The 27,588-nt window shown below is 29.8% G+C and overlaps 1 protein-coding gene across 1 annotated transcript; it reads right to left on the bottom strand.

The window, feature by feature from the left end:
* Window positions 1-24,964: 24,964 nt before the first annotated feature.
* LOC146882337 (zinc finger BED domain-containing protein RICESLEEPER 3-like) lies at window positions 24,965-26,494 on the bottom strand. Its single transcript, XM_085667555.1, has 4 exons — window positions 25,790-26,494; window positions 25,369-25,690; window positions 25,195-25,291; window positions 24,965-25,086 (listed from the first exon to the last, which is right to left on the bottom strand). The coding sequence occupies exons 1-3, from the start codon at window positions 26,444-26,446 to the stop codon at window positions 25,197-25,199; spliced, it is 1,074 nt and encodes a 357-aa protein (XP_085523681.1). The 5' UTR covers window positions 26,447-26,494; the 3' UTR covers window positions 24,965-25,086; window positions 25,195-25,196.
* Window positions 26,495-27,588: the final 1,094 nt, after the last annotated feature.

Genomic DNA, 27,588 nt, shown 5'->3' with positions numbered 1-27,588 from the left:
GTTACATGTTTGATATATGTATTTTGGAAAAACATCTTGAAGATGCTTTAGAAAATAAAAACTGTGAAAAGTTTAAAATCAAGAAAAACCCAAATAAGACCAACCATGCTCATAATCATAGTTTTAAAAGGTATGAGACACAATAATATTTACTTGATTGATCTTGATAATGCATCATCTAGTGATATAACTTGTTTGGTTGTTAAAGAAGAAAATCCCTGGTTATGGCATAAACGAGCTGCTCATATTAACATGCAACAATTAAACAAACTGATTTCTAAAGAATTAGTAATTGGATTGCCTAAAATAAAGTTTGAAAAAGATAAACTATGTGATGCATGTCAAAAAGGAAAACAAGTAAAATCTTCATTTCATTCAAAAAATGTGATTTCTACATCAAAACCTTTAGAACTTTTGCATATGGATTTGTTTGGTCCTTCAAGGACAAAAAGCTTTGGAGGAAATTATTATGCTTTTGTTATTGTTGATGATTACTCACGATATACATGGACTTTCTTTCTCACACTAAAAAGTGAGGCATTTAAAGCTTTTAAAAAGTTTGCAAAAGCAGTTCAAAATGAAAAAGATTTGAAAATTAAAGTTTTAAGAAGTGATCATGGTGGAGAATCTCAAAATGAATTATTTGAAAACTTTTGTGAAGAAAACGGAATTATGCATAATTTTTCTGCACCTAGAACTCCTCAACAAAATGGAGTTGTAGAAAGGAAAAATAGATCTTTAGAAGAATTAGCTCGCACAATGTTGAACGAATATGATGTGCCTAAATATTTTTGGGCTGATGTTGTGAGCACAGCTTGTTATGTATTAAATAGAATGCTCATTAGACCAATTTTAAAAGTTACCCCCTATGAATTGTTTAAAGGAAGAAAGCCTAATGTAGCACATTTAAAAATATTTGGATGCAAATGCTTTGTTCTAAATAACGAAAAAGAAAATTTGGGTAAATTTGATTCTAAAGCTGATGAAGCTATTTTCTTAGGATATTCATTAACTAGTAAAGCCTATAGGATTTTTAATAGAAGAACCTTGAATATGGAAGAATCTGTGCATGTTGTTTTTGATGAAATTGTGGACCTTGAGGAGAACCCTCTTGAGTCAAATAAAACAAATGCAGGTGATGAAGAATATTTCAAAGAAGCCCTTGATGAGATATATCTAAATGAAAATCCACTGACTGAACCTGAAGATCTTGCCAAAAGCTGGAAATCACCTAGAGGATTATTTCTAGAAAATGTCATTGGAGATATATCAAAGGGAGTAGTTACTAGAAATATGTCAAATTTTTGTATGACTGTTGCCTTTGTTTCACAGATAGAACCCAAAAGTGTAGACAAAGCTCTTCAAGATGATCAATGGTGCATAGCAATGCAAGAAGAGCTGAATCAATTTGAAAGGAATGAAGTTTGGGAACTCATTCCTAGGGATGATTCACACCAAGTCATAGGAACAAAATAGGTGTTCAGAAACAAGCTGGATGAGGATGGAAACATCACTAAAAACAAAGCCAGACTTGTAGCAAAGGGATACAGACAAGAAGAAGGTATAGAATATGATGAGACTTATGCTCCAGTTGCCAGGTTAGAAGCTATACGTTTACTTCTTGCCTATGCTTCTCTCATGAAATTTAAATTATATCAGATGGATATCAAAAGTGCTTTTTTAAATGGATTTATAAAAGAAAATGTGTATGTTGAACAACCACCTGGCTTTGAAGACTATAAGTTTCCTAATCACATTTATAAATTAAAAAAAGCATTGTATGGATTAAAACAAGCACCTAGATCTTGGTATGAACGATTAAGTACATTTTTGCTAGAAAATGATTTTGAAAGAGGTAAAATTGATTTAACTCTGTTTATTAGTAAATGAGCATATTTTGCTAGTTCAGATTTATGTAGATGACATAATATTTGGGTCTACTGATAGTTCACTATGTAAAGGCTTTGCAAGCATAATGCAGGGAGAGTTTGAAATGTCAATGATGGGAGAATTGACATTCTTTTTGGGTCTTCAAATTAAGCAAATGGAAAATGGAACTTTCATTTCTCAATCTAAGTACTGTAAAGAAGTACTTAAGAAATTTGGAATGGATACTGCTAAGGAAGCAAGTACTCCTATGGGAACCTCCTGCTACTTAGACAAAGATGAATCAGGAATAGAGGTAAATCAAACTATATTTAGAGGCATGATAGGTTCTTTGTTGTATCTTACTGCAAGTAGGCCTGATATTATGCATTTTGTATGTGTGTGTGCTCGATTTCAAGCCAATCCAAAAGAATCACATCTTACTGCAGTAAAAAGAATTTTAAAATACTTTAAAGGAACTGCATGTTTTGGACTTTGGTATCCTTCAGGAGCATCTCCTAATTTGATAGGCTATTCAGATGCTGATTATGGTGGCGGTAAAATAGATAGAAAAAGTACCAGTGGTACCTATCACCTCCTAGGTAGTTCATTAGTCTCTTGGCACTCGAAGAAACAAGCTTGTGTGGCTTTGTCAACTACAGAGGCTGAATACATAGCAGCTGGAAACTGTTGTGCTCAAATTCTTTGGATGAAACAACAACTAGAAGATTATAATATCTTTCTAAATCACATACCTCTGAAATGTGATAATACCAGTGCTATTAATTTAACCAAAAATCCCATAATGCACTCTAGGACAAAGCACATTGAAATAAGGCATCATTTCCTAAGAGATCACATTAATAAAGGAAATTGTGAGATAAAATACGTAGATACAAAGCATCAATTAGCTGATATCTTTACCAAACCTTTAGCTAAAGATAGATTTTATGAACTAAGAAGAGACTTAGGCATATTAGAGATCTCTTAAATTGTCAAAAACTCAAAATCCTTAAAAAATCCGAAAAATAGCGTCAATAATCGATTATAAGTGTCAATAATCGATTATCAGACACTCTTAAAAATTCCCAAAACATTCTGGAACAATCGATTATCTGGAGACATAACCGATTATCCTTAAACTTCTCAGCCTTAAAATTCAAAAATGTTCTGTAATAATCGATTATTTGGGGCAATAATCGATTATCCTTAATTTTGAGCCAAAAATCAAAAACTCACTGGAATAATCGATTATCACTTAGGATAATTGATTATCAGCTCGTCAGGATTCATATTTTGCCCAGAACATGAACCAATAATCGATTATCATCTTAGGATAATCGATTATTACACGTTGTTGGACCAAATAATTTTAAAAACTAGCCGTTGCAACGGCTAGATTTGCATCAAATCGCGTGTATATGGCCGTTGGAGACTCTTCTCTATAAATATGAGCCATTTTTCTCACCAGAACACTCTTTTCTCTCCATCAACACTCAAAGTTTTCTCATTTTCTCATTTTCTCATTTTCTCAAAAACTCACAAAAACTTCCCTCTCCTTTACCTCAACCATGGCTGAATCCTCTCGTAGAAAGATTCCTACACGCAGAAGGACTGCATCTCGTGCCTCTCAACCCTCAACTGCACCTCGAACAGCTTCCATTGAAGGATGGATTTCGGATGAAGAAAGAAGATCTGAATTCATCACATTGTGGAAAGACAAACCCCTCATCACTGCAAAATTCATCCAGTCTCAATGGTTTGTAAATCGCCATTTCACAATTCAAAATTTTCTGGGTGAACAAGGTGTGAAATTCTTCACAGAGATGCAAGGCATCTACTACCCTGATTTGGTACGAGCCTTCTACTTCAATTAAAAATTCAGAGATGGAGTTGGGTTCACAAAGGTGAAAGGTGTTAACATTATTCTAGATGATGATATTTGGGAAAATGTTGCACAATTTCCCATTCATGATGGCACATCCCCAATCCTCACGGCTGGCATTGAAGGGTTCAACAAAATTTTTGCATATAGATCCTTTATGTGATGCCCAGATCAAGAAATAGGCCGTCAATTGCTAGCCGGACCTCTCCAAATCGATGAGCGTCTACTTCACTATCTCATTATTTGGATTCTATGGCCACGTGGTACAAACCACGCACAGTGTAGTGAAGCAGATCTTATGATCATCTATGCCATGCTCAACCACATTCCTATCTATTGGCCAAGCATCATTCTTGACACCATGCTCAAAGCCAAGAGATTGCCTCAATATCCTCTCCCGTATTCGTTGCTCATCTCTCGTATTTGTGAGTATAAAGGGGTAAATGTCTCTGATGAACAGTCTCATAAGACAACTACAGCCAACAAAATTGCGGAAAACTCCTTGAAGCAGATGAAGTTTATTCCTTTTGGGAATACCTACATTCACAAGGATGATATGCCTTCCTCGGACAATGAAGAAGAAGAAAATCCTCGCACTGCTCCTATTCATCCTGTTGACACAAATATTGGATCATCCAGTGGTGTTGGTGGCTCATCTTCTTCTTTAGAGGATCACATTTTAAATGTCAACCAGAGACTTGAAGAATTCTTTCTTCTCTCCACTCATAGACATGAAGAAGTCACTGGCTTAATTAGATGATTAGATTCTAGGATCTCTAACTTAGAACATAAATTTGATAAATATGAGGAAGATGATGACATGAGTCAAGACTTTTAAAAGTCTACATCATAGTCTATTTTTTTGCAATTGTAATATGTTTTCCAGTTTTATTATTTTTTTTCAATAAAAGTATATTTGTCTTGTTATTCTTTACCATTGCCTAATTGAGGGGGAGCTTCCTCATTAAAACTTTTTTCATATGATCAAAACAGGGGGAGAAAAAGTTTAAACGTTTAAACCAAACAGTGCTACTAACAAATCTACTTGTAAGATATTTTGATTGCAGATACTTTAAACATATTGTTTTGATCATCATCAAAAAAGGGGAGATTGTTGGCAAAAGCAATACAAGTCTAAATGCTGAAGCAAGATTTTGATGATGATAAAAGAAGACTGAAAGCCATCCGGAAGTCAATATGAAGACCATGTGTTGTTATGTTTAAAGCTATCTTGTAAAATGTAATTAGATTAGTTAGAATCAGTATTGTACAAAGAAAATTCTGGTATTTCTCGAAAAATCAAAGTGATAATCGATTATCACTTAGAATAATCGATTATCCTGAGCTGAACCAATTCCTTTTCAAGCAAGCATTGGAATAATCGATTATCACCTCTAATAATCGATTATCTGCTAAAAAAATTTGTTTTTCATAAACCACACTGGAATAATCGATTGTCACTAGTGATAACTGGTCAGTTGGGTGCGACTGTTCAACTTTTTGACCTAATTTCTGGAACCCCTATTTAAAGGAACCTCAGAGTTACTTCTCACTTAGCTTTTTGAGAAGCTAGAGTACTAGTGTTGTGACTGCAAGAGAGTTCTCTGAGTGTTCTCAATAGAAGCTTTGAAAAACCTAGTGTGGGTATAGCGATAACTTTTACTGAGAGGTGTTCTAGGAGATTGAGTGCTGCTGCTGTTGCTAGGAAAGCTAAGGTCGAGGTTCTCTGTGTGATTCAGAGAAAGGTGTTCATCTCTTGTGTGATTCAAGAGAGGTGTTTTCTTTCCTTACACTCTTAATATCTGATTGTAAATCTGTTACTTGTTAGGGATTTAGTTAATCTCATTTTTGAGAGATTAATAACTAGACGTAGGGTCTTTTTATCCGAACCAGTATAAATACTTGTGTTCAATCTTCTTCTCTATCTCTTTATTTCATCTATTATTGTGTTTAAAGAAATTAATTATTGATTTAATTGATAAATTTTGGAAAATTTTAAAGTATTAATTTTATTACTTAAAAACCAATTCACCCCCCCTCTTGGGTTTGTCCGCACTCTCAAACATTCCGCTGCGCGATACCAACACATTAATCCCCTTTGACTAGTTGCAATAAGTTTCTTCTGAAATTTTGAGTAATTTTTATGAAAAAAACATGATTTATTTAAATTGTAAATAGTAGAAAGTAGTAAAAAACAACTGAAAAATTTTTACCTACAAATTGAATTTTTTAAATTTAGAAACAAATTGAATTTGAGTATCCACGAACCTATTTGTTATGAAATTTTGAGATCTTTTTGTACATAAAATAATAATTACTTGAATTGTAAATAGTTAAAAATAGTAAAAAGAATTAAAAAGGGTTACTAGGAGATGGAATTTGTCAAATTCAAGAACACAAATCCTATCCTAGTATTGGTAAACTTGTTTCTTGTTAAACTTTTTGCAATTTTTTTATATAAAATATCAATTATTTAATTTGTATATAGTAAAAATCAGTAAAAAAATTAAAGAAGTGTGCCAAAAAGAAGAAAATTTTCAAATTTCATAACACCAATAATTCTCTTTGACTTTTTGCAACAAGTTTCTTATGAAATTTTGAGCAATTTTTATGTGAAAACATAAATTATTTAAATTGTAAATAGTAGAAAGTGGTAAAAAACCATTGAAAATTTGTTACCTAAAGATTGAATTTTATAAATTTCAGAAACTAATCCCATTTGAGTATCTGCCAATCTGTTTGTTATGAAATTTTGAGATCTTTTTGTACATATAAGTTCAATTATTCGAATTGTAAATAGTTAAAAATAGTAAAAAGAATTAAAAAATTGTTACCAGGAGATGGAATTTGTAAAATTTAAGAACACAAATCCCTATTATAGGCCAACTCGTTACTTGTGAAATTTTTTGCAATTTTTATATATAAAATATCAATTATTTAAATTGGAAAGACTAAAAATTAGTAAAAAATTAAAAAAGTGTCACAAGAAGAAGAAAACTTTCAAATTTCATAACACCAATAATCCTCTTTGACTATTTGCAACAAGTTTCTCATGAAATTTTGAGCAATTTTTATGTAGAAAACATAAATTATTTAAATTGTAAATAGTAGAAAGTAGTAAAAAACCATTGAAAATTTGTTACCTAGAGTTTGAATTTTATCAATTTTAGAAACTAATCCCATTTGAGTATCTGCCAACCTGTTTGTTATGAAATTTTGAGATCTTTTTGTACACATCAGTTCAATTATTTGAATTGCAAATAGTTAAAAATAGTAAAAAGAATTAAAAAATTGATACCAAGAGATGGAATTTGTCAAATTTAAGAGCACAAATCCTATGCTAGTATTGGCCAATTCGTTACTTGTGAAATTTTTTGCAATTTTTATATATAAAATATCAATTATTTAAATTGTAAAGAGTAAAAATTAGTAAAACATTAAAAAAGTGTCACAAAAAGAAAAAAATTTTCAAATTTCATAACACCAATAATCCCTTTGACAATTTGCAACAAGTTTCTTCTGAAATTTTGAGCAATTTTGATGAAAAGAACATGAATTATGTAAATGAAAAATAGTAGAAAGTAGAAAAAAACAATAGAAAATTTGTTACCTAGAGAAAGAATTTTTTAAATTTAGAAAAAAATTGCATTTGAGTACCCGCGAACCTGTTTGTTATGAAATTTTGAGATATTTTTGTATATAAAATTTTAATTACTTGAATTGTAAATAGTTAAAAATAGTAAAAAGAATTAAAAAAGGGTTACCAAGATATGGAATTTGTCAAATTCAAGAACACAATTCCTATCCTAGTATTGGTTAACTTGTTTCTTGTTAAACTTTTTGCAATTCTTTTATATAAAATATCAATTATTTAATTTGTATATAGTAAAAATTAGTAAAAAATTAAAGAAGTGTGACAAAAAGAAGAAAATTTTCAAATTTCATAACACCAATAATCCTTTTTGACTATTTGCAACAAGTTTCTCATGAAATTTTGAGCAATTTTTAAGTAGAAAACATGAATTATTTAAATTGTAAACAGTAGAAAGTAGTAAAAAACCATTGAAAATTTGTTACCTAGAGATCGAATTTTATAAATTTCAGAAACTAATCCCATTTGAGTATCTGCCAACCTGTTTGTTATGAAATTTTGAGATCTTTTTGTACATATAACTTCAATTATTCGAATTGTAAATAGTTAAAAATAGTAAAAAGAATTAAAAAATTGTTACCAGGAGATGGAATTTGTAAAATTTAAGAACACAAATCCTGTCCTAGTATAGGCCAACTCGTTACTTGTGAAATTTTTTGCAATTTTTATATATAAAATATCAATTATTTAAATTGGAAAGACTAAAAATTAGTAAAAAATTAAAAAAGTGTCACAAGAAGAAGAAAACTTTCAAATTTCATAACACCAATAATCCTCTTTGACTATTTGCAACAAGTTTCTCATGAAATTTTGAGCAATTTTTATGTACAAAACATAAATTATTTAAATTGTAAATAGTAGAAAGTAGTAAAAAACCATTGAAAATTTGTTACCTAGAGTTTGAATTTTATCAATTTTAGAAACTAATCCCATTTGAGTATCTGCCAACCTGTTTGTTATGAAATTTTGAGATCTTTTTGTACACATCAGTTCAATTATTTGAATTGCAAATAGTTAAAAATAGTAAAAAGAATTAAAAAATTGATACCAAGAGATGGAATTTGTCAAATTTAAGAGCACAAATCCTATGCTAGTATTGGCCAACTCGTTACTTGTGAAATTTTTTGCAACTTTTATATATAAAATATCAATTATTTAAATTGTAAAGAGTAAAAATTAGTAAAACATTAAAAAAGTGTCACAAAAAGAAAAAAATTTTCAAATTTCATAACACCAATAATCCCTTTGACAATTTGCAACAAGTTTCTTCTGAAATTTTGAGCAATTTTGATGAAAAGAACATGAATTATGTAAATGAAAAATAGTAGAAAGTAGAAAAAAACAATAGAAAATTTGTTACCTAGAGAAAGAATTTTTTAAATTTAGAAAAAAATTGCATTTGAGTATCCGCGAACCTGTTTGTTATGAAATTTTGAGATATTTTTGTATATAAAATTTTAATTACTTGAATTGTAAATAGTTAAAAATAGTAAAAAGAACTAAAAAAGGGTTACCAAGATATGGAATTTGTCAAATTCAAGAACACAAATCCTATCCTAGTATTGGTTAACTTGTTTCTTGTTAAACTTTTTGCAATTTTTTTATATAAAATATCAATTATTTAATTTGTATATAGTAAAAATTAGTAAAAAATTAAAGAAGTGTGACAAAAAGAAGAAAATTTTCAAATTTCATAACACCAATAATCCTCTTTGACTATTTGCAACAAGTTTCTCATGAAATTTTGAGCAATTTTTAAGTAGAAAACATGAATTATTTAAATAAACAATAGAAAGTAGTAAAAAACCATTGAAAATTTGTTACCTAGAGATCGAATTTTATAAATTTCAGAAACTAATCCCATTTGAGTATCTGCCAACCTGTTTGTTATGAAATTTTGAGATCTTTTTGTACATATAACTTCAATTATTTGAATTGTAAAAATAGTAAAAAGAATTAAAAAATAGTTACTAGGAGATGAATTTTGTCAAATTTAAGAACACAAATCGTATCCTAGTATTGGCCAACTCGTTACTTGTGAAATCTTTTGCAATTTTTATATATAAAATATCAATTATTTAAATTGTAAAGAGTAAAAATTAGTAAAAAATTAAAAAAAATGTCACAAAAAGAAGAAAATTTTCAAATTTCATAACACCAATAATCCCTTTGACAATTTGCAACAAGTTTCTTCTGACATTTTGAGCAATTTTTATAAAAAAAACATGATTTATTTAAATTGTAAATAGTAGAAAGTAGTAAAAAAATTGAAAATTTGTTACCTATAGATTGAATTTTATAAATTTCAGAAACTAATCCCATTTGAGTATCTGCCAACCTGTTTGTTATGAAATTTTTAGATCTTTTTGTACATATCAGTTCAATTATTTGAATTGCAAATAGTTAAAAATAGTAAAAAGAATTAAAAAATTGTTACCAAGGGATGGAGTTTGTCCAATTTAAGAGCACAAATCCTATGCTAGTATTGGCCAACTCGTTACTTGTGAAATTTTTTGCAATTTTTATATATAAAATATCAATTATTTAAATTGTAAAGAGTAAAAATTAGTAAAAAATTAAAAAAAATGTCACAAAAAGAAGAAAATTTTCAAATTTCATAACACTAATAATCCCTTTGACAATTTGCAACAAGTTTCTTCTGACATTTTGAGCAATTTTTATGAAAAAAAACATGATTTATTTAAATTGTAAATAGTAGAAAGTTGTAAAAAACAATTGAAAAATTGTTACCTAAAGATTGAATTTTTTAAATTTAGAAACAAATTCCATTTGAGTATCCGCGAACCTGTTTGTTATGAAATTTTGAGATATTTTTGTACATAAAATTTTAATTACTTGAATTGTAAATAGTTAGAAATAGTAAAAAGAATTAAAAAAAGGGTTACCAGGAGATGGAATTTGTCAAATTCAAGAACACAAATCCTTTCCTAGTATTGGTTAACTTGTTTCTTGTTAAACTTTTTGCAATTTTTTTATATAAAATATGAATTATTTAATTTGTAGATAGTAAAAATTAGTAAAAAATCAAAGAAGTGTGACAAACAGAAGAAAATTTTCAAATTTCATAACACCCATAATCCTCTTTGACTATTTGCAAAAAGTTTCTCATGAAATTTTGAGCAATTTTTATGTGGAAAACATGAATTATTTAAATTGTAAATAGTAGAAATTAGTAAAAAACAATTGAAAATTTGTTACCTAGAGATTGAATTTTATAAATTTCAGACAATAATCCCATTTGAGTATCTGCCAACATGTTTGTTATGAAAATTTGAGATCTTTTTGTACATAGAAGTTCAATTATTTGAATTGTAAATAGTTAAAAATAGTAAAAAGAATTAAAAAATTGTTACCAGGAGATGAAATTTGTCAAATTTAATAACAAAAATCCTATCCTAGTAATTGCCAACTCGTTACTTGTGAAATTTTTAGCAATTTTTATATATAAAATATCAGTTATTTAAATTGGAAAGAGTAAAAATTAGTAAAAAATTAAAAAAGTGTCACAAAAAGAAGAAAATTTTCAAATTTCATGACACCAATAATCCCTTTGACAATTTGCAACAAGTTTCGTATGAAATTTTGAGTAATTTTTATGAAGAAAACATGAACTATTTAAATTGTAAATAGTAGAAAGTAGTAGAAAACAATTGAAAAATTGTTACCTAGAGATTGAATTTTTTAAATTTAGAAACAAATTTCATTTGAGTATTCGCGAACCTGTTTGTTATGAAATTTTGAGATATTTTTGAAAATAAAATATTTATTATTTGAATTGTAAATAGTTAAAAGTAGTAAAAAGAATAAAAAAGTGTTACGAGAAGATGGAATTGGTTACATTCAAGAACACAAATCCTATCCTGGTATTGGTTGACTTGTTTCTTGTTAAACTTTTTGCAATCTTTTTATATAAAATATCAATTATTTAATTTGTATATAGTAAAAATTAGTAAAAAATTAAAGAAGTGTGACAAAAAGAAGAAAATTTTGAAATTTCATAACACCAATCATCCTCTTTGACTATTTGCAACAAGTTGATCATAAAATTTTGAGCAATTTTTATGTAAAAACATGAATTATTTAAATTGTAAACAGTAGAAAGTAGTAAAAAACAATTGAAAATTTGTTACCTAGAGATTGAATTTTATAAATTTCAGACACTAATCCCATTTGAGTATCTGCCAACCTGTTTGTTATGAAAATTTGAGATCTTTTTGTACATATAAGTTCAATTATTTGAATTGTAAATAGTTAAAAATAGTAAAAAGAATTAAAAAATTGTTACCAGGAGATGGAATTTGTCAAATTTAATAACAAAAATCCTATCCTAGTAATTGCCAACTCGTTACTTGTGAAATTTTTAGCAATTTTTATATATAAAATATCAGTTATTTAAATTGTAAAGAGTAAAAATTAGTAAAAAATAAAAAAAGTGTCACAAAAAGAAGAAAATTTTCAAATTTCATAACACCAATAATCCTCTTTGACTATTTGCAACAAGTTGATCATGAAATTTTGAGCAATTTTTATGAAGAAAACATGAACTATTTAAATTGTAAAAAGTAGAAAGTAGTAAAAAACAATTGAAAATTTGTTACCTAGAGATTGAATTTTATAAATTTCAGACACTAATCCCATTTGAGTATCTGCCAACATGTTTGTTATGAAAATTTGAGATCTTTTTCTACATATAAGTTCAATTATTTGAATTGTAAATAGTTAAAAATAGTAAAAAGAATTAAAAAATTGTTAACAGGAGATGGAATTTGTCAAATTTAATAACAAAAATCCTGTCCTAGTAATTGCCAACTTGTTACTTGTGAAATTTTTAGCAATTTTTATATATAAAATATCAGTTATTTAAATTGTAAAGAGTAAAAATTAGTAAAAAATTAAAAAAGTGTGACAAAAAGAAGAAAATTTTCAAATTTCATAACACCAATAATCCTCTTTGACTATTTGCAACAAGTTTCTCATGAAATTTTGAGCAATTTTTATGAAGAAAACATGAACTATTTAAATTGTAAATAGTAGAAAGTAGTAAAAAACAATTGAAAATTTGTTACCTAGAGATTGAATTTTATAAATTTCAGAAACTAATCCCATTTGAGTATCTGCCAATCTGTTTGTTATGAAATTTTGAGATCTTTTTGTACATATAAGTTCAATTATTCGAATTGTAAATAGTTAAAAATAGTAAAAAGAATTAAAAAATTGTTAACAGGAGATGGAATTTGTCAAATTTAATAACAAAAATCCTGTCCTAGTAATTGCCAACTCGTTACTTGTGAAATTTTTAGCAATTTTTATATATAAAATATCAGTTATTTAAATTGTAAAGAGTAAAAATTAGTAAAAAATTAAAAAAGTGTGACAAAAAGAAGAAAATTTTCAAATTTCATAACACCAATAATCCTCTTTGACTATTTGCAACAAGTTTCTCATGAAATTTTGAGCAATTTTTATGAAGAAAACATGAACTATTTAAATTGTAAATAGTAGAAAGTAGTAAAAAACAATTGAAAATTTGTTACCTAGAGATTGAATTTTATAAATTTCAGACACTAATCCCATTTGAGTATCTGCCAACATGTTTGTTATGAAAATTTGAGATCTTTTTGTACATATAAGTTCAATTATTTGAATTGTAAATAGTTAAAAATAGTAAAAAAAATTAAAAAATTGTTACCAAGAGATGAAATTTGTCAAATTTAATAACAAAAATCCTATCCTAGTAATTGGCCAACTCGTTACTTGTGAAATCTTTTGAAATTTTTATATATAAAATATCAATTATTTAAATTGTAAAGAGTAAAAATTAGTAAAATATTAAAAAAAATGTCACAAAAAGAAGAAAATTTTCAAATTTCATAACACCAATAATCCCTTTGACAATTTGCAACAAGTTTCTTCTGACATTTTGAGCAATTTTTATGAAAAAAAACATAATTTATTTAAATTGTAAATAGTAGAAAGTTGTAAAAAACAATTGAAAAATTGTTACCTAGAGATTGAATTTTTTAAATTTAGAAACAAATTCCATTTGAGTATCCGCGAACCTGTTTGTTATGAAATTTTGAGATATTTTTGTACATAAAATTTTAATTACTTGAATTGTAAATAGTTAAAAATAGTAAAAAGAATTAAAAAAAGGGTTACCAGGAGATGGAATTTGTCAAATTCAAGAACACAAATCCTTTCCTAGTATTGGTTAACTTGTTTCTTGTTAAACTTTTTGCAATCTTTTTATATAAAATATGAATTATTTAATTTCTATATATAGTAAAAATTAGTAAAAAATCAAAGAAGTGTGACAAAAAGAAGAAAATTTTCAAATTTCATAACACCCATAATCCTCTTTGACTATTTGCAACAAGTTTCTCATGAAATTTTGAGCAATTTTTATGTGGAAAACATGAATTATTTAAATTGTAAATAGTAGAAATTAGTAAAAAACAATTGAAAATTTGTTACCTAGAGATTGAATTTTATAAATTTCAAACACTAATCCCATTTGAGTATCTGCCAACATGTTTGTTATGATAATTTGAGATATTTTTCTACATATAAGTTCAATTATTTGAATTGTAAATAGTTAAAAATAGTAAAAAGAATTAAAAAATTGTTAACAGGAGATGGAATTTGTCAAATTTAATAACAAAAATCCTGTCCTAGTAATTGCCAACTCGTTACTTGTGAAATTTTTAGCAATTTTTATATATAAAATATCAGTTATTTAAATTGGAAAGAGTAAAAATTAGTAAAAAATTAAAAAAGTGTGACAAAAAGAAGAAAATTTTCAAATTTCATGACACCAATAATCCCTTTGACAATTTGCAACAAGTTTCGTATGAAATTTTGAGCAATTTTTATGAAGAAAACATGAACTATTTAAATTGTAAATAGTAGAAAGTAGTAAAAAACAATTGGAAAATTGTTATATAGAGATTGAATTTTTTAAATTTCATACACTAATTTCATTTGAGTATTCGCGAACCTGTTTGTTATGAAATTTTGAGATATTTTTGAAAAGAAAATTTTAATTATTTGAATTGTAAATAGTTAAATATAGTAAAAAGAATTAAAAAGGTGTTACGAGGAGATGGAATTGGTTACGTTCAAGAACACAAATCTTATCCTGGTATTGGTTGACTTGTTTGTTGTTAAACTTTTTGCAATTTTTTTATATAAAATATCAATTATTTAATTTGTAAATAGTAAAAATTAGTAAAAGATTAAAAAAGTGTCACAAAAAGAAGAAAAATTTCTAATTTCATAACACCAATAATCCCTTTGATAATTTGCAACAACCTTCGTATGAAATTTTGAGCAATTTTTATGAAGAAAACATGAACTATTTAAATTGTAAATAGTAGAAAGTAGTAAAAAACAATTGAAAAATTGTTACCTAGAGATTGAATTTTTTAAATTTAGAAACACATTTCATTTCAGTATTCGTGAACGTGTTTGTTATGAAATGTTGATATATTTTTGAAAATAAAATTTTAATTATTTGAATTGTAAATAGTTAAAAATAGTAAAAAGAATTAAAAAAGTGTTACGAGGAGATGGAATTGGTTACATTCAAGAACACAAATCCTATCCTGGTATTGGTTAACTTGTTTCTTGTTAAATTTTTTGCAATTTTTTTATATAAAATATCACTTATTTAATTTGTAAATAGTAAAAATTAGTAAAAAATTAAAGAAGTGTCACAAAAGGAAGAAAATATTCAAATTTCATTACACCAATAATCCTCTTTGACTATTTGGAACAAGTTTCTCATGAAATTTTGAGCAATTTTTATGTAGAAAACATGAATTATTTAAATCGTAAATTATAGAAAATAGTAAAAAACAATTGAAAATGGTTACCTAGAGATTGAATTTTTTAAATTTCAGAAACTAATCCCATTTGAGTATCCGCCAACATGTTTGTTACGAAATTTTGAGTTCTTTTTGTACATAAAATTGCAATTATTTGAATTGTAAATAGTTAAATATAGTAAGAAGAATTAAAAAAAGTTTTACAGGAGGTGGAACTTGTCAAATTTAAGAACACAAATCTTATCCTGGTATTGGCCAACTTGTTTCGTTTTTGCAATTTTTATATATAAAATATCAATTATTTAAATTATAAATAGTAAAAATTAGTAAAAAATTAAAAAAGTGTCACAAAAACAAGAAAATTTTCAAATTTCGTAACACAATTAATCCCCTTTGACTATTTGCAACAAGTTTCTTATCAAACTTTGACCAATTTGTATGTAGAAAACATGAATTATTTAAATTGTAAATAGTAGAAAGTAGTAAAATAAAGTGAAAAATTTTTACCTAGAAATTTATTTTTTAAATTTCAGAAACTAATCCCATTTGAGAATTCGCCAACCTGTTTGTTATGAAATATTGAGATTTTTTGGTACATTCAATTTCAATTATTTGAATTGCAAATAGTTAAAAATAGTAAAAAGAATGAAAAAAATCTTACCAGGAGATGGAATTTGTCAATTTTAAGAACACAAATTCTATGTTAGTATTGGCCAACTCGTTTCTCGTAAAAATTTTTGCAATTTTTATATATAAAATATAAATTATTTAAATTGTAAATAGTAAAAATTAGTAAAAAATTAAACAAGGGTCAAAAAAAGAAGAAAATTTTTAAATTTCGTAACACCATTAATCCCCTTTGAGTATTTGCAACAAGTTTCTTATCAAACTTTGACCAATTTGTATGTAGAAAACATGAATTATTTAAATTGTAAATATTAGAAAGTAGTAAAATAAATTGAATATTTTTTACCTAGAAATTTATTTTTTAAATTTCAGAAACTAATCCCATTTGAGAATTCACCAACCTGTTTGTTATGAAATATTGAGATTTTTTGGTACATTCAATTTCAATTATTTGAATTGTAAATAGTTAAAAATAGTAAAAAGAATTAAAAAAGTCTTACCAGGAGATGGAATTTGTCAAATTTAAGAACACAAATCCTATCCTAGTAATGGCCAACTTGTTTCTTGTGAATTTTTTTTTTCAATTTTTATATATAAAATATCAATTATTTAAATTGTAAATAGTAAAAATTAGTAAAAAATAAAAAAGTGTCACAAAAACAAGAAAATTTTTAAATTTCGTAACACCATTATGTTGGCAAAAGCAATACAAGTCTAAATGCTGAAGTAAGATTTTGATGATGATAAAAGAAGCCTGAAAGCCATCCGGAAGTCAATATGAAGACCATATGTTGTTATGTTTAAAGTTATCTTGTAAAATGTAATTAGATTAGTTAGAATCAGTATTGTACAAAGAAAATTATGGTATTTCTCGAAAAATCAAAGTGATAATCGATTATCACTTAGAATAATAGATTATCCTGAGCTGAACCAATTCCTTTTCAAGAAAGCACTAGAATAATCGATTATAACCTCTGATAATGATTATCTGCTCAAAAAATTTGTTTTTCATAAACCCCACTTGAATAATCGATTATCATTAGTGATAATCGATTATCCTGGTCAGTTGGGCGCGACTGTTCAACTTTTTTACCTAATTTCTGGAACCCTTATTTAAAGGAACCTCAGAGTTACTTCTCACTTACCTTTTTTAGAAACTAGAGTACTAGTGCTGTGACTGCAAGAGAGTTCTCTGAGTGTTCTCAATAGAAGCTTTGAAAAACCTAGTGTGGGTAGAGCGATAACTTTTCCTGAAAGGTGTTCTAGGAGATTGAGTGCTGCTGTTGTTGCAAGGAAAGCTAAGGTCAAGGTTCTTTGTGTGATTCAGAGAAAGGTGTTCATCTCTTGTGTGATTCAAGAGAGGTGTTTTCTTTCCTTACACTCTTAATATCTGATTGTAAATCTGTTACTTGTTAGTGATTTAGTTAATCTCGTTTTTGAGAGATTAACAACTGGACGTAGGGTCTTTTGATCCCAACCAGTATAAATACTTGTGTTCAATCTTCTTCTCTATCTCTTTATTTCATCTATTATTGTGTTTAAAGAAATTAATTATTGATTTAATTGATAAATTTTGGAAAAATTTTAAAGTATTAATTTTATTACTTAAAAACCAATTCACCCCCCCTCTTGGTTTTGTCCGCACGCTCAAACATTCCGCTGCACGATACCAACAATTGGTATCAGAGCTCGCTTTGATAGTTATTCAAAATTTTCGAAAATGGTTGGACAAAATCAAAGCTTTGCTGAGGGTGCGTCTATCAACAAACGTCCTCTATTTACTGGTGAAAATTATCCTTTCTGGAAAGTTAGAATGCAAATTTTTCTGGAATCTGTTGATAGAGGTATTTGGGATGCTGTTTTAAATGGTCCATTTGTTCCTGTTAATATTGTAAATGATGTGCAGGAACCAAAGCCATTTTCGCAATGGACAGCAGACGAAAATAGACGAGCCCAATATGATGTAAAAGCTAAAATATAATTTCATCTGCTTTAACCCTAGATGAGTTTTACAGGATCTCAGTATGCACCAGTGCACAAGAAATGTGGGAAATATTGCGTGTAAACCATGAAGGAACAGACGATGTGAAAAGAGCACGCAAGAACTCCTTGATCCAAGAATACGAAATGTTTCGGGTGTAGCAAGGAGAAACTATATACGATGTGCAGAAACGATTCACCAATATCGTCAATCATCTCACAAGTCTAGGTAAAAATTTTGACACTGATGAATTAAATATAAAAGTTCTTAAATCCTTGAACAAGACTTGGCAGCCGAAGGTGCCATCACGGAGTCATAAAACCTTTGGACAATGACAATGGCGGCTCTGTTTGGAAAGCTGAGAGAACATGAGCTTGAACTAGGCAGATTAAATGATGAAGAAGATATTGGAAGAAAGAAGAACATAGCCTTTAAAACCGAGGTGATTAAAGGCAAAAGGCAAAAGGAAGAAGAAGATTCGGATGACGATGAAAATCTTAGTCTTATGATTAAGAAATTTACAAAATTCATGAAGGCCAAAGGTAAAAATTAATTCAAGAGCAACAAGAAGGATAATCAAGGATCATCCTCAAATTTCAAATGCTACGGATGTGGAGATTCTGGACACATCAAAGCTGACTGCCCAAATTCAAAGAAAAGTGAAGAAAAGAAGGGTAGAAAATTCTTCAAAAAGAAAGCATACATAGCTTGGGAATACAATGCCTCAAGCTCATCAAATTCTAATGATTCTGAAACTGAAGAAGCAAATCTATGTTTGATGGCTAATCATGATGATTCTAACAGTGAGGTAAATTCTACTTACTATGAAAATGACTATGATGATTTGTATGATGCTTTTCAACAATTACTTATTAAATCTAGTAAATTGGATACTGCTCATAAAAAGTTAAAATCTGATTTTAAAGATTTACAAAGTAAATTCGAAAAATCTCTTGAAGAAGAAGAATTTTTGAAAAACAAAATTTCAAATTTAGAAAATAAAGAAACTGATGAATGTGCTTCATGTAAAAGTTACATGTTTGATATATGTATTTTGGAAAAACATCTTGAAGATGCTTTAGAAAATAAAAACTGTGAAAAGTTTAAAATCAAGAAAAACCCAAATAAGACCAAGCATGCTCATAATCATAGTTTTAAAAGGTATGAGACACAATAATATTTACTTGATTGATCTTGATAATGCATCATCTAGTGATATAACTTGTTTGGTTGTTAAAGAAGAAAATCCCTGGTTATGGCATAAACGAGCTGCTCATATTAACATGCAACAATTAAACAAACTAACTTCTAAAGAATTAGTAATTGGATTGCCTAAAATAAAGTTTGAAAAAGATAAACTATGTGATGCATGTCAAAAAGGAAAACAAGTAAAATCTTCATTTCATTCAAAAAATGTGATTTCTACATCAAAACCTTTAGAACTTTTGCATATGGATTTGTTTGGTCCTTCAAGGACAAAAAGCTTTGTAGGAAATTATTATGCTTTTGTTATTGTTGATGATTACTCACGATATACATGGACTTTCTTTCTCACACTAAAAAGTGAGGCATTTAAAGCTTTTAAAAAGTTTGCAAAAGCAGTTCAAAATGAAAAAGATTTGAAAATTAAAGTTTTAAGAAGTGATCATGGTGGAGAATCTCAAAATGAATTATTTGAAAACTTTTGTGAAGAAAACGGAATTATGCATAATTTTTCTGCACCTAGAACTCCTCAACAAAATGGAGTTGTAGAAAGGAAAAATAGATCTTTAGAAGAATTAACTCGCACAATGTTGAACGAATATGATGTGCCTAAATATTTTTGGGCTGATGTTGTGAGCACAACTTGTTATGTATTAAATAGAATGCTCATTAGACCAATTTTAAAAGTTACCCCCTATGAATTGTTTAAAGGAAGAAAGCCTAATGTAGCACATTTAAAAATATTTGGATGCAAATGCTTTGTTCTAAATAACGAAAAAGAAAATTTGGGTAAATTTGATTCTAAAGCTGATGAAGCTATTTTCTTAGGATATTCATTAACTAGTAAAGCCTATTGGATTTTTAATAGAAGAACCTTGAATATGGAAGAATCTGTGCATGTTGTTTTTGATGAAATTGTGGACCTTGAGGAGAACCCTCTTGAGTCAAATAAAACAAATGCAGGTGATGAAGAATATTTCAAAGAAGCCCTTGATGAGATATATCTAAATGAAAATCCACTGACTGAACCTGAAGATCTTGCCAAAAGCTGGAAATCACCTAGAGGATTATCTCTAGAAAATGTCATTGGAGATATATCAAAGGGAGTAGTTACAGGAAATATGTCAAATTTTTGTATGACTGTTGCCTTTGTTTCACAGATAGAACCCAAAAGTGTAGACAAAGCTCTTCAAGATGATCAATGGTGCATAGCAATGCAAGAAGAGCTGAATCAATTTGAAAGGAATGAAGTTTGGGAACTCATTCCTAGGGATGATTCACACCAAGTCATAGGAACAAAATAGGTGTTCAGAAACAAACTGGATGAGGATGGAAACATCACTAAAAACAAAGCCAGACTTGTAGCAAAGGGATACAGACAAGAAGAAGGTATAGACTATGATGAGACTTATGCTCCAGTTGCCAGGTTAGAAGCTATACGTTTACTTCTTGCCTATGCTTCTCTCATGAAATTTAAATTATATCAGATGGATGTCAAAAGTGCTTTTTTAAATGGATTTATAAAAGAAAATGTGTATGTTGAACAACCACCTGGCTTTGAAGACTATAAGTTTCCTAATCACATTTATAAATTAAAAAAAGCATTGTATGGATTAAAACAAGCACCTAGATCTTGGTATGAACGATTAAGTACATTTTTGCTAGAAAATGATTTTGAAAGAGGTAAAATTGATTTAACTCTGTTTATTAGTAAATGAGCATATTTTGCTAGTTCAGATTTATGTAGATGACATAATATTTGGGTCTACTGATAGTTCACTATGTAAAGGCTTTGCAAGCATAATGCAGGGAGAGTTTGCAATGTCAATGATGGGAGAATTGACATTCTTTTTGGGTCTTCAAATTAAGCAAATGGAAAATGGAACTTTCATTTCTCAATCTAAGTACTGTAAAGAAGTACTTAAGAAATTTGGAATGGATACTGCTAAGGAAGCAAGTACTCCTATGGGAACCTCCTGCTACTTAGACAAAGATGAATCAGGAATAGAGGTAAATCAAACTATGTTTAGAGGCATGATAGGTTCTTTGTTGTATCTTACTGCAAGTAGGCCTGATATTATGCATTCTGTATGTGTGTGTGCTCGATTTCAAGCCAATCCAAAAGAATCACATCTTACTGCAGTAAAAAGAATTTTAAAATACTTTAAAGGAACTGCATGTTTTGGACTTTGGTATCCTTCAGGAGCATCTCCTAATTTGATAGGCTATTCAGATGCTGATTATGGTGGCGGTAAAATAGATAGAAAAAGTACTAGTGGTACCTATCACCTCCTAGGTAGTTCATTAGTCTCTTGGCACTTGAAGAAACAAGCTTGTGTGGCTTTGTCAACTACAGAGGCTGAATACATAGCAGTTGGAAACTGTTGTGCTCAAATTCTTTGGATGAAACAACAACTAGAAGATTATAATATCTTTCTAAATCACATACCTTTGAAATGTGATAATACCAGTGCTATTAATTTAACCAAAAATCCCATAATGCACTCTAGGACAAAGCACATTGAAATAAGGCATCATTTCCTAAGAGATCACATTAATAAAGGAAATTGTGAGATAAAATACGTAGATACAAAGCATCAATTAGCTGATATCCTTACCAAACCTTTAGCTAAAGATAGATTTTATGAACTAAAAAGAGACTTAGGCATATTAGAGATCTCTTAAATTGTCAAAAACTTAAAATCCTTAAAAAATCCGAAAAATAGTGTCAATAATCGATTATAAGTGTCAATAATCGATTATCAGACACTCTTACAAATTCCCAAAACATTCTGGAATAATCGATTATCTGGAGACATAATCGATTATCCTTAAACTTCTCAGCCTTAAAATTCAAAAATGTTCTGTAATAATCGATTATTTGGGGCAATAATTGATTATCCTTAATTTTGAGCCAAAAATCAAAAACTCACTGGAATAATCGATTATCACTTAGGATAATCGATTATCAGCTCGTCAGGATTCATATTTTGCCTAGAACATGAACCAATAATCGATTATCATCTTAGGATAATCGATTATTACACGTTGTTGGACCAAATAATTTTAAAAACTAGCCGTTGCAACGGCTAGATTTGCATCAAATCGTGTGTATATGGCCGTTGGAGACTCTTCTCTATAAATATGAGCCATTTTTCTCACCAGAACACTCTTTTCTCTCCATCAACACTCAAAGTTTTCTCATTTTCTCATTTTCTCATTTTCTCATTTTCTCAAAAACTCACAAAAACTTCCCTCTCCTTTACCTCAACCATGGCTGAATCCTCTCGTAGAAATATTCCTACACGCAGAAGGACTGCATCTCGTGCCTCTCAACCCTCAACTGCATCTCGAACAGCTTCCATTGAAGGATGGATTTCGAATGAAGAAAGAAGATCTGAATTGATCACATTGTGGAAAGACAAACCCCTCATCACTGCAAAATTCATCCAGTCTCAATGGTTTGTAAATCGCCATTTCACAATTCATTCTAGGTGAACAAGGTGTGAAATTCTTCACAGAGATGCAAGGCATCTACTACCCTGATTTGGTACGAGCCTTCTACTTCAATTAAAAATTCAGAGATGGAGTTGGGTTCACAAAGGTGAAAGGTGTCAACATTATTCTAGATGATGATATTTGGGAAAATGTTGCACAATTTCCCATTCATGATGGCACATCCCCAATCCTCACGGCTGGCATTGAAGGGTTCAACAAAACTTTTGCATATAGATCCTTTATGTGATGCCCAGATCAAGAAATAGGTCGTCAATTGCTAGCCGGACCTCTCAAAATTGATGAGCGTCTACTTCACTATCTCATTATTTGGATTCTATGGCCACGTGGTACAAACCACGCACAGTGCAGTGAAGCAGATCTTATGATCATCTATGCCATGCTCAACCACATTCCTATCTATTGGCCAAGCATCATTCTTGACACCATGCTCAAAGCCAAGAGATTGCCTCAATATCCTCTCCCGTATTCGTTGCTCATCTCTCGTATTTGTGAGTATAAAGGGGTAAATGTCTCTGATGAATAGTCTCATAAGACAACTACAGCCAACAAAATTGCGGAAAACTCCTTGAAGCAGATGAAGTTTATTCCTTTTGGGAATACCTACATTCACACGGATGATATGCCTTCCTCGGACAATGAAGAAGAAGAAAATCCTCCCACTGCTCCTATTCATCCTGTTGACACAAATATTGGATCATCCAGTGGTGTTGGTGGCTCATCTTCTTCTTTAGAGGATCACATTTTAAATGTCAACCAGAGACTTGAAGAATTCTTTCTTCTCTCCACTCATAGACATGAAGAAGTCACTGGCTTAATTAGAGGATTAGATTCTAGGATCTCTAACTTAGAACATAAATTTGATAAATATGAGGAAGATGATGACATGAGTCAAGACTTTTAAAAGTCTACATCATAGTCTATTTTTTTGCAATTGTAATATGTTTTCCCAGTTTTATTATTTTTTTTCAATAAAAGTATATTTGTCTTGTTATTCTTTACCATTGCCTAATTGAGGGGGAGCTTCCTCATTAAAACTTTTTTCATATGATCAAAACAGGGGGAGAAAAAGTTTAAACGTTTAAACCAAACAGTGCTACTAACAAATCTACTTGTAAGATATTTTGATTGCAGATACTTTAAACATATTGTTTTGATCATCATCAAAAAAGCGGAGATTGTTGGCAAAAGCAATACAAGTCTAAATGCTGAAGCAAGATTTTGATGATGATAAAAGAAGACTGAAAGCCATCCGGAAGTCAATATGAAGACCATGTTTGTTATGTTTAAAGCTATCTTGTAAAATGTAATTAGATTAGTTAGAATCAGTATTGTACAAAGAAAATTCTGGTATTTCTCGAAAAATCAAAGTGATAATCGATTATCACTTAGAATAATCGATTATCCTGAGCTGAACCAATTCCTTTTCAAGCAAGCATTGGAATAATCGATTATCACCTCTGATAATCGATTATCTGCTCAAAAAATTTGTTTTTCATAAACCACACTGGAATAATCGATTGTCACTAGTGATAACTGGTCAGTTGGGTGCGACTGTTCAACTTTTTGACCTAATTTCTAGAACCTCTATTTAAAGGAACCTCAGAGTTACTTCTCACTTAGCTTTTTGAGAAGCTAGAGTACTAGTGTTGTGACTGCAAGAGAGTTCTCTGAGTGTTCTCAATAGAAGCTTTGAAAAACCTAGTGTGGGTATAGCGATAACTTTTACTGAGAGGTGTTCTAGGAGATTGAGTGCTGCTGCTGTTGCTAGGAAAGCTAAGGTCAAGGTTCTCTGTGTGATTCAGAGAAAGGTGTTCATCTCTTGTGTGATTCAAGAGAGGTGTTTTCTTTCCTTACACTCTTAATATCTGATTGTAAATCTGTTACTTGTTAGGGATTTAGTTAATCTCATTTTTGAGAGATTAATAACTAGACGTAGGGTCTTTTTATCCGAACCAGTATAAATACTTGTGTTCAATCTTCTTCTCTATCTCTTTATTTCATCTATTATTGTGTTTAAAGAAATTAATTATTGATTTAATTGATAAATTTTGGAAAATTTTAAAGTATTAATTTTATTACTTAAAAACCAATTCACCCCCCCTCTTGGGTAGGGGTGTCAAAACGGGCCAGCCCGGCCCGTTTTGGCCCGGCCCGTTTTTGGCCCGTTTTAAATGGGCTGGGCCGGGCTGGCCCGTCAAGGCAAAATGGGCTGTTTTTTTGGGCCCGGCCCGTGGGGTGGCGGCCCGGCGGGCCGGCGGGCCGGCCCGCCATCCTTTTCCTGATATGTTCATTTTGTGGTCCAAAATCAGATTTTAAATCTTTTCATTTCAAATTTAGTTGACTACATGCAAATATGCTTATATTAACATAGTGCATACGCATTAATACAACAATAGTCCATCATCACAAAGTCCAAACAAATTGAAATGATTAAAACAAAATGTAAATGACGTCTGCCTCTTTCATAGTCATCATGAAGATCACGGTTGCAGTTCCAAAGTGCAAGCTACATAAAAAAAAAACAGAAGCATTATTTATCACAATGAATATACAAACTATGTTATTACAGTGAATATACTAAGTATCTGTAATTTATATTAACTATGTTACTCACCTTCAATTTTCATCAATATCCAATTCAGTGCCAGGGTTATTAGATGCAGCCTTAGAAGTACTACTCTCAACTATTCCATTGTCATCATCATCATCATCTTAAAAAAATACATGGAATTATTATTGAAAATATTATTGAAAATATTTAAGTCAGAATTAAAAATTCAAAAGTTACCATATTCACGAAACCCATGCATCCAGCTGCTAGTACAAATAATTGCTTCAACATGTTTTGACAATAGACGACTTCTATACTTATTCAAGATCCTTGAACCAATGCTGAAAGCAGATTCGGATGCAACAGTAGTGATTGGAATGCTCAGCAAGTCCCTAGCCATGATTGACAAATCTGAGAAACGTTGACTATTACTCTTCCACCATTCAAGAACATCCATACTTTCAGTAATATCAGCATCCAATGTTGGCTCATCCAAGTATATGTCAAGTTGGTTCTTCCCCGTATTAACAGAAGCTTGAATCTTGCGTTGTTTTAATTCCTAACATAAAAACAATAATCATAGTTTAATCAATAAGTTTATGCATAGTAATTTATGTACTAGAAAGTAATTGATGTACTAGAAAGTAATATGACTTACATGAAGTGCATTGGACTTGATAGAATCAATTGAGGATGATGTTGTTGACATATGCATATCCATATGCTTACGCTTTAGGGGATTGGAAGTGTCATTGTTGGAGCAATATTCAGAGAACAACTTGTACAATTTTTCTTTAATCTTCTCTAACTTTGCTTCCCAAGTTAGAGGATCTATCTTCTCAAAGCAATAGCCCAATGTTTCCAACTTCATCCTTGGGTCTAAAATTGCCCCAAATGCAAGGACAATGCTATATTCATCCCAGTATTTATCAAACTTTACCATCATCCTTTCAGCCATATCTCTGATAACTTCGTCTTCATCTTTTAAGCTTTCCAGTAAATGGGTTTGGATGGTCCACACTTGTAAAAAGTACAAGTTTGATGTAGGGTAGCATGTGGCAGAAATCATATTTGTGATCTCATAAAAGGGCACTAAGAAAACACAGATTTTTTTCACTCTTTTCCATTTCTCATCACACAGACAATACTTATAATTTTCATCAACCAAGTGGAAACTTCCAAACACTCGTTTATATTTGAGGGCACTTTCAAGCATCAAAAAAGTAGAGTTCCACCTTGTAGGAACATCTATACACAAAGCAGTTTTTGCATCAATGTCCCCTAATTTTTCAATGCATTGTTTAAACTTCATCATCCTACTTTCAGAACCCTTTACATACTTTATGCTCTCCCTAATAAGATCTAATGAATCACCAAGAGCTTTTAGTCCTTCTTGCACAATCAAGTTAAGAATGTGTGCACAACAACGAATATGCATAAACTCACCATCACATACCAAAGAATTTTGCAAAAGAAGCTCACTTTTTAAAGTTCTAATTAGAACATCATTACTAGATGCATTATCCAAAGTCAAAGAAAATATTCTTTTCTCAATTCCCCAATCATGCAAAAATCCATTTATTTTCTTTGATAGCTCAAAGCCAGTGTGAGGTGGTGGGAAGTGGCAAAAGTTCAAAATTTTAGAGCACAATTTCCAATTTGTGTTAACATAATGTGCTGTCAGAACAATATATCCCTCACCAGTTATAGAAGTCCACAAATCGGATGTCAAACAAATCCTATTTCTGATTTTCCTGAACTCCTCCTTTAGAATTATTTTTTCTTTCATATGTATTTTCATGACATCATTCTTTATTGTATTTCTAGAAACTAAACATGCATCAGGATTGATATAGGTTATCCAAATTCTAAGAGCTTCATACTCAACAAACTTGAAAGGTAAACCGTGTTGGATAATTAAATTGGCACACAACTGACGGCAAACCATTGGATCTATTCTTCTAGCTTTTAACTTTCCTTGCCCATCCACTATCATTTGCCTAACATCTTCAAATTTAAGTTTACTACATTTCTCTATGTGACGCTTCAGATGAGATGTGCCACTTTGACTACCAATAACATATTTTTTGTTGCACCCATTACACTTTGCCCTCTCTTTTCCATCATCAGCAGCCCCAATCCTTGTAAAAGATTTCCATACATCAGAAGTTCTTGACTTTTCAGTTTTCTTACTACTAGAGGATTCTCTAAGTTTTACACTATCATCCATATCCTCTTCAACCGCATCAACATTCTTAGACTCATTACACACAGTTTCAGTTTCATGAACATCACTTGGAGGAGGACTAGTATTAGATTCATGCTCATCCATGATATTAAATCTGAATCACTAAATCCTAACACAAACAAAACAAATACAATAACAAAATTCAGTAATATAAGGAAAGATTTAAAACAAGTGAAAGATAATTTGAAACTGAATTGGTCTCTGTTTTG

The sequence above is a fragment of the Vigna unguiculata genome, chromosome 10, assembly GCF_037176805.1.
Source record: "Vigna unguiculata cultivar grain cowpea cultivar isolate G323 ecotype 2 chromosome 10, ASM3717680v1, whole genome shotgun sequence".
Classification (NCBI taxonomy): domain Eukaryota; kingdom Viridiplantae; phylum Streptophyta; class Magnoliopsida; order Fabales; family Fabaceae; genus Vigna; species Vigna unguiculata.
This window is presented reverse-complemented; position numbering and strand designations above follow the sequence as displayed.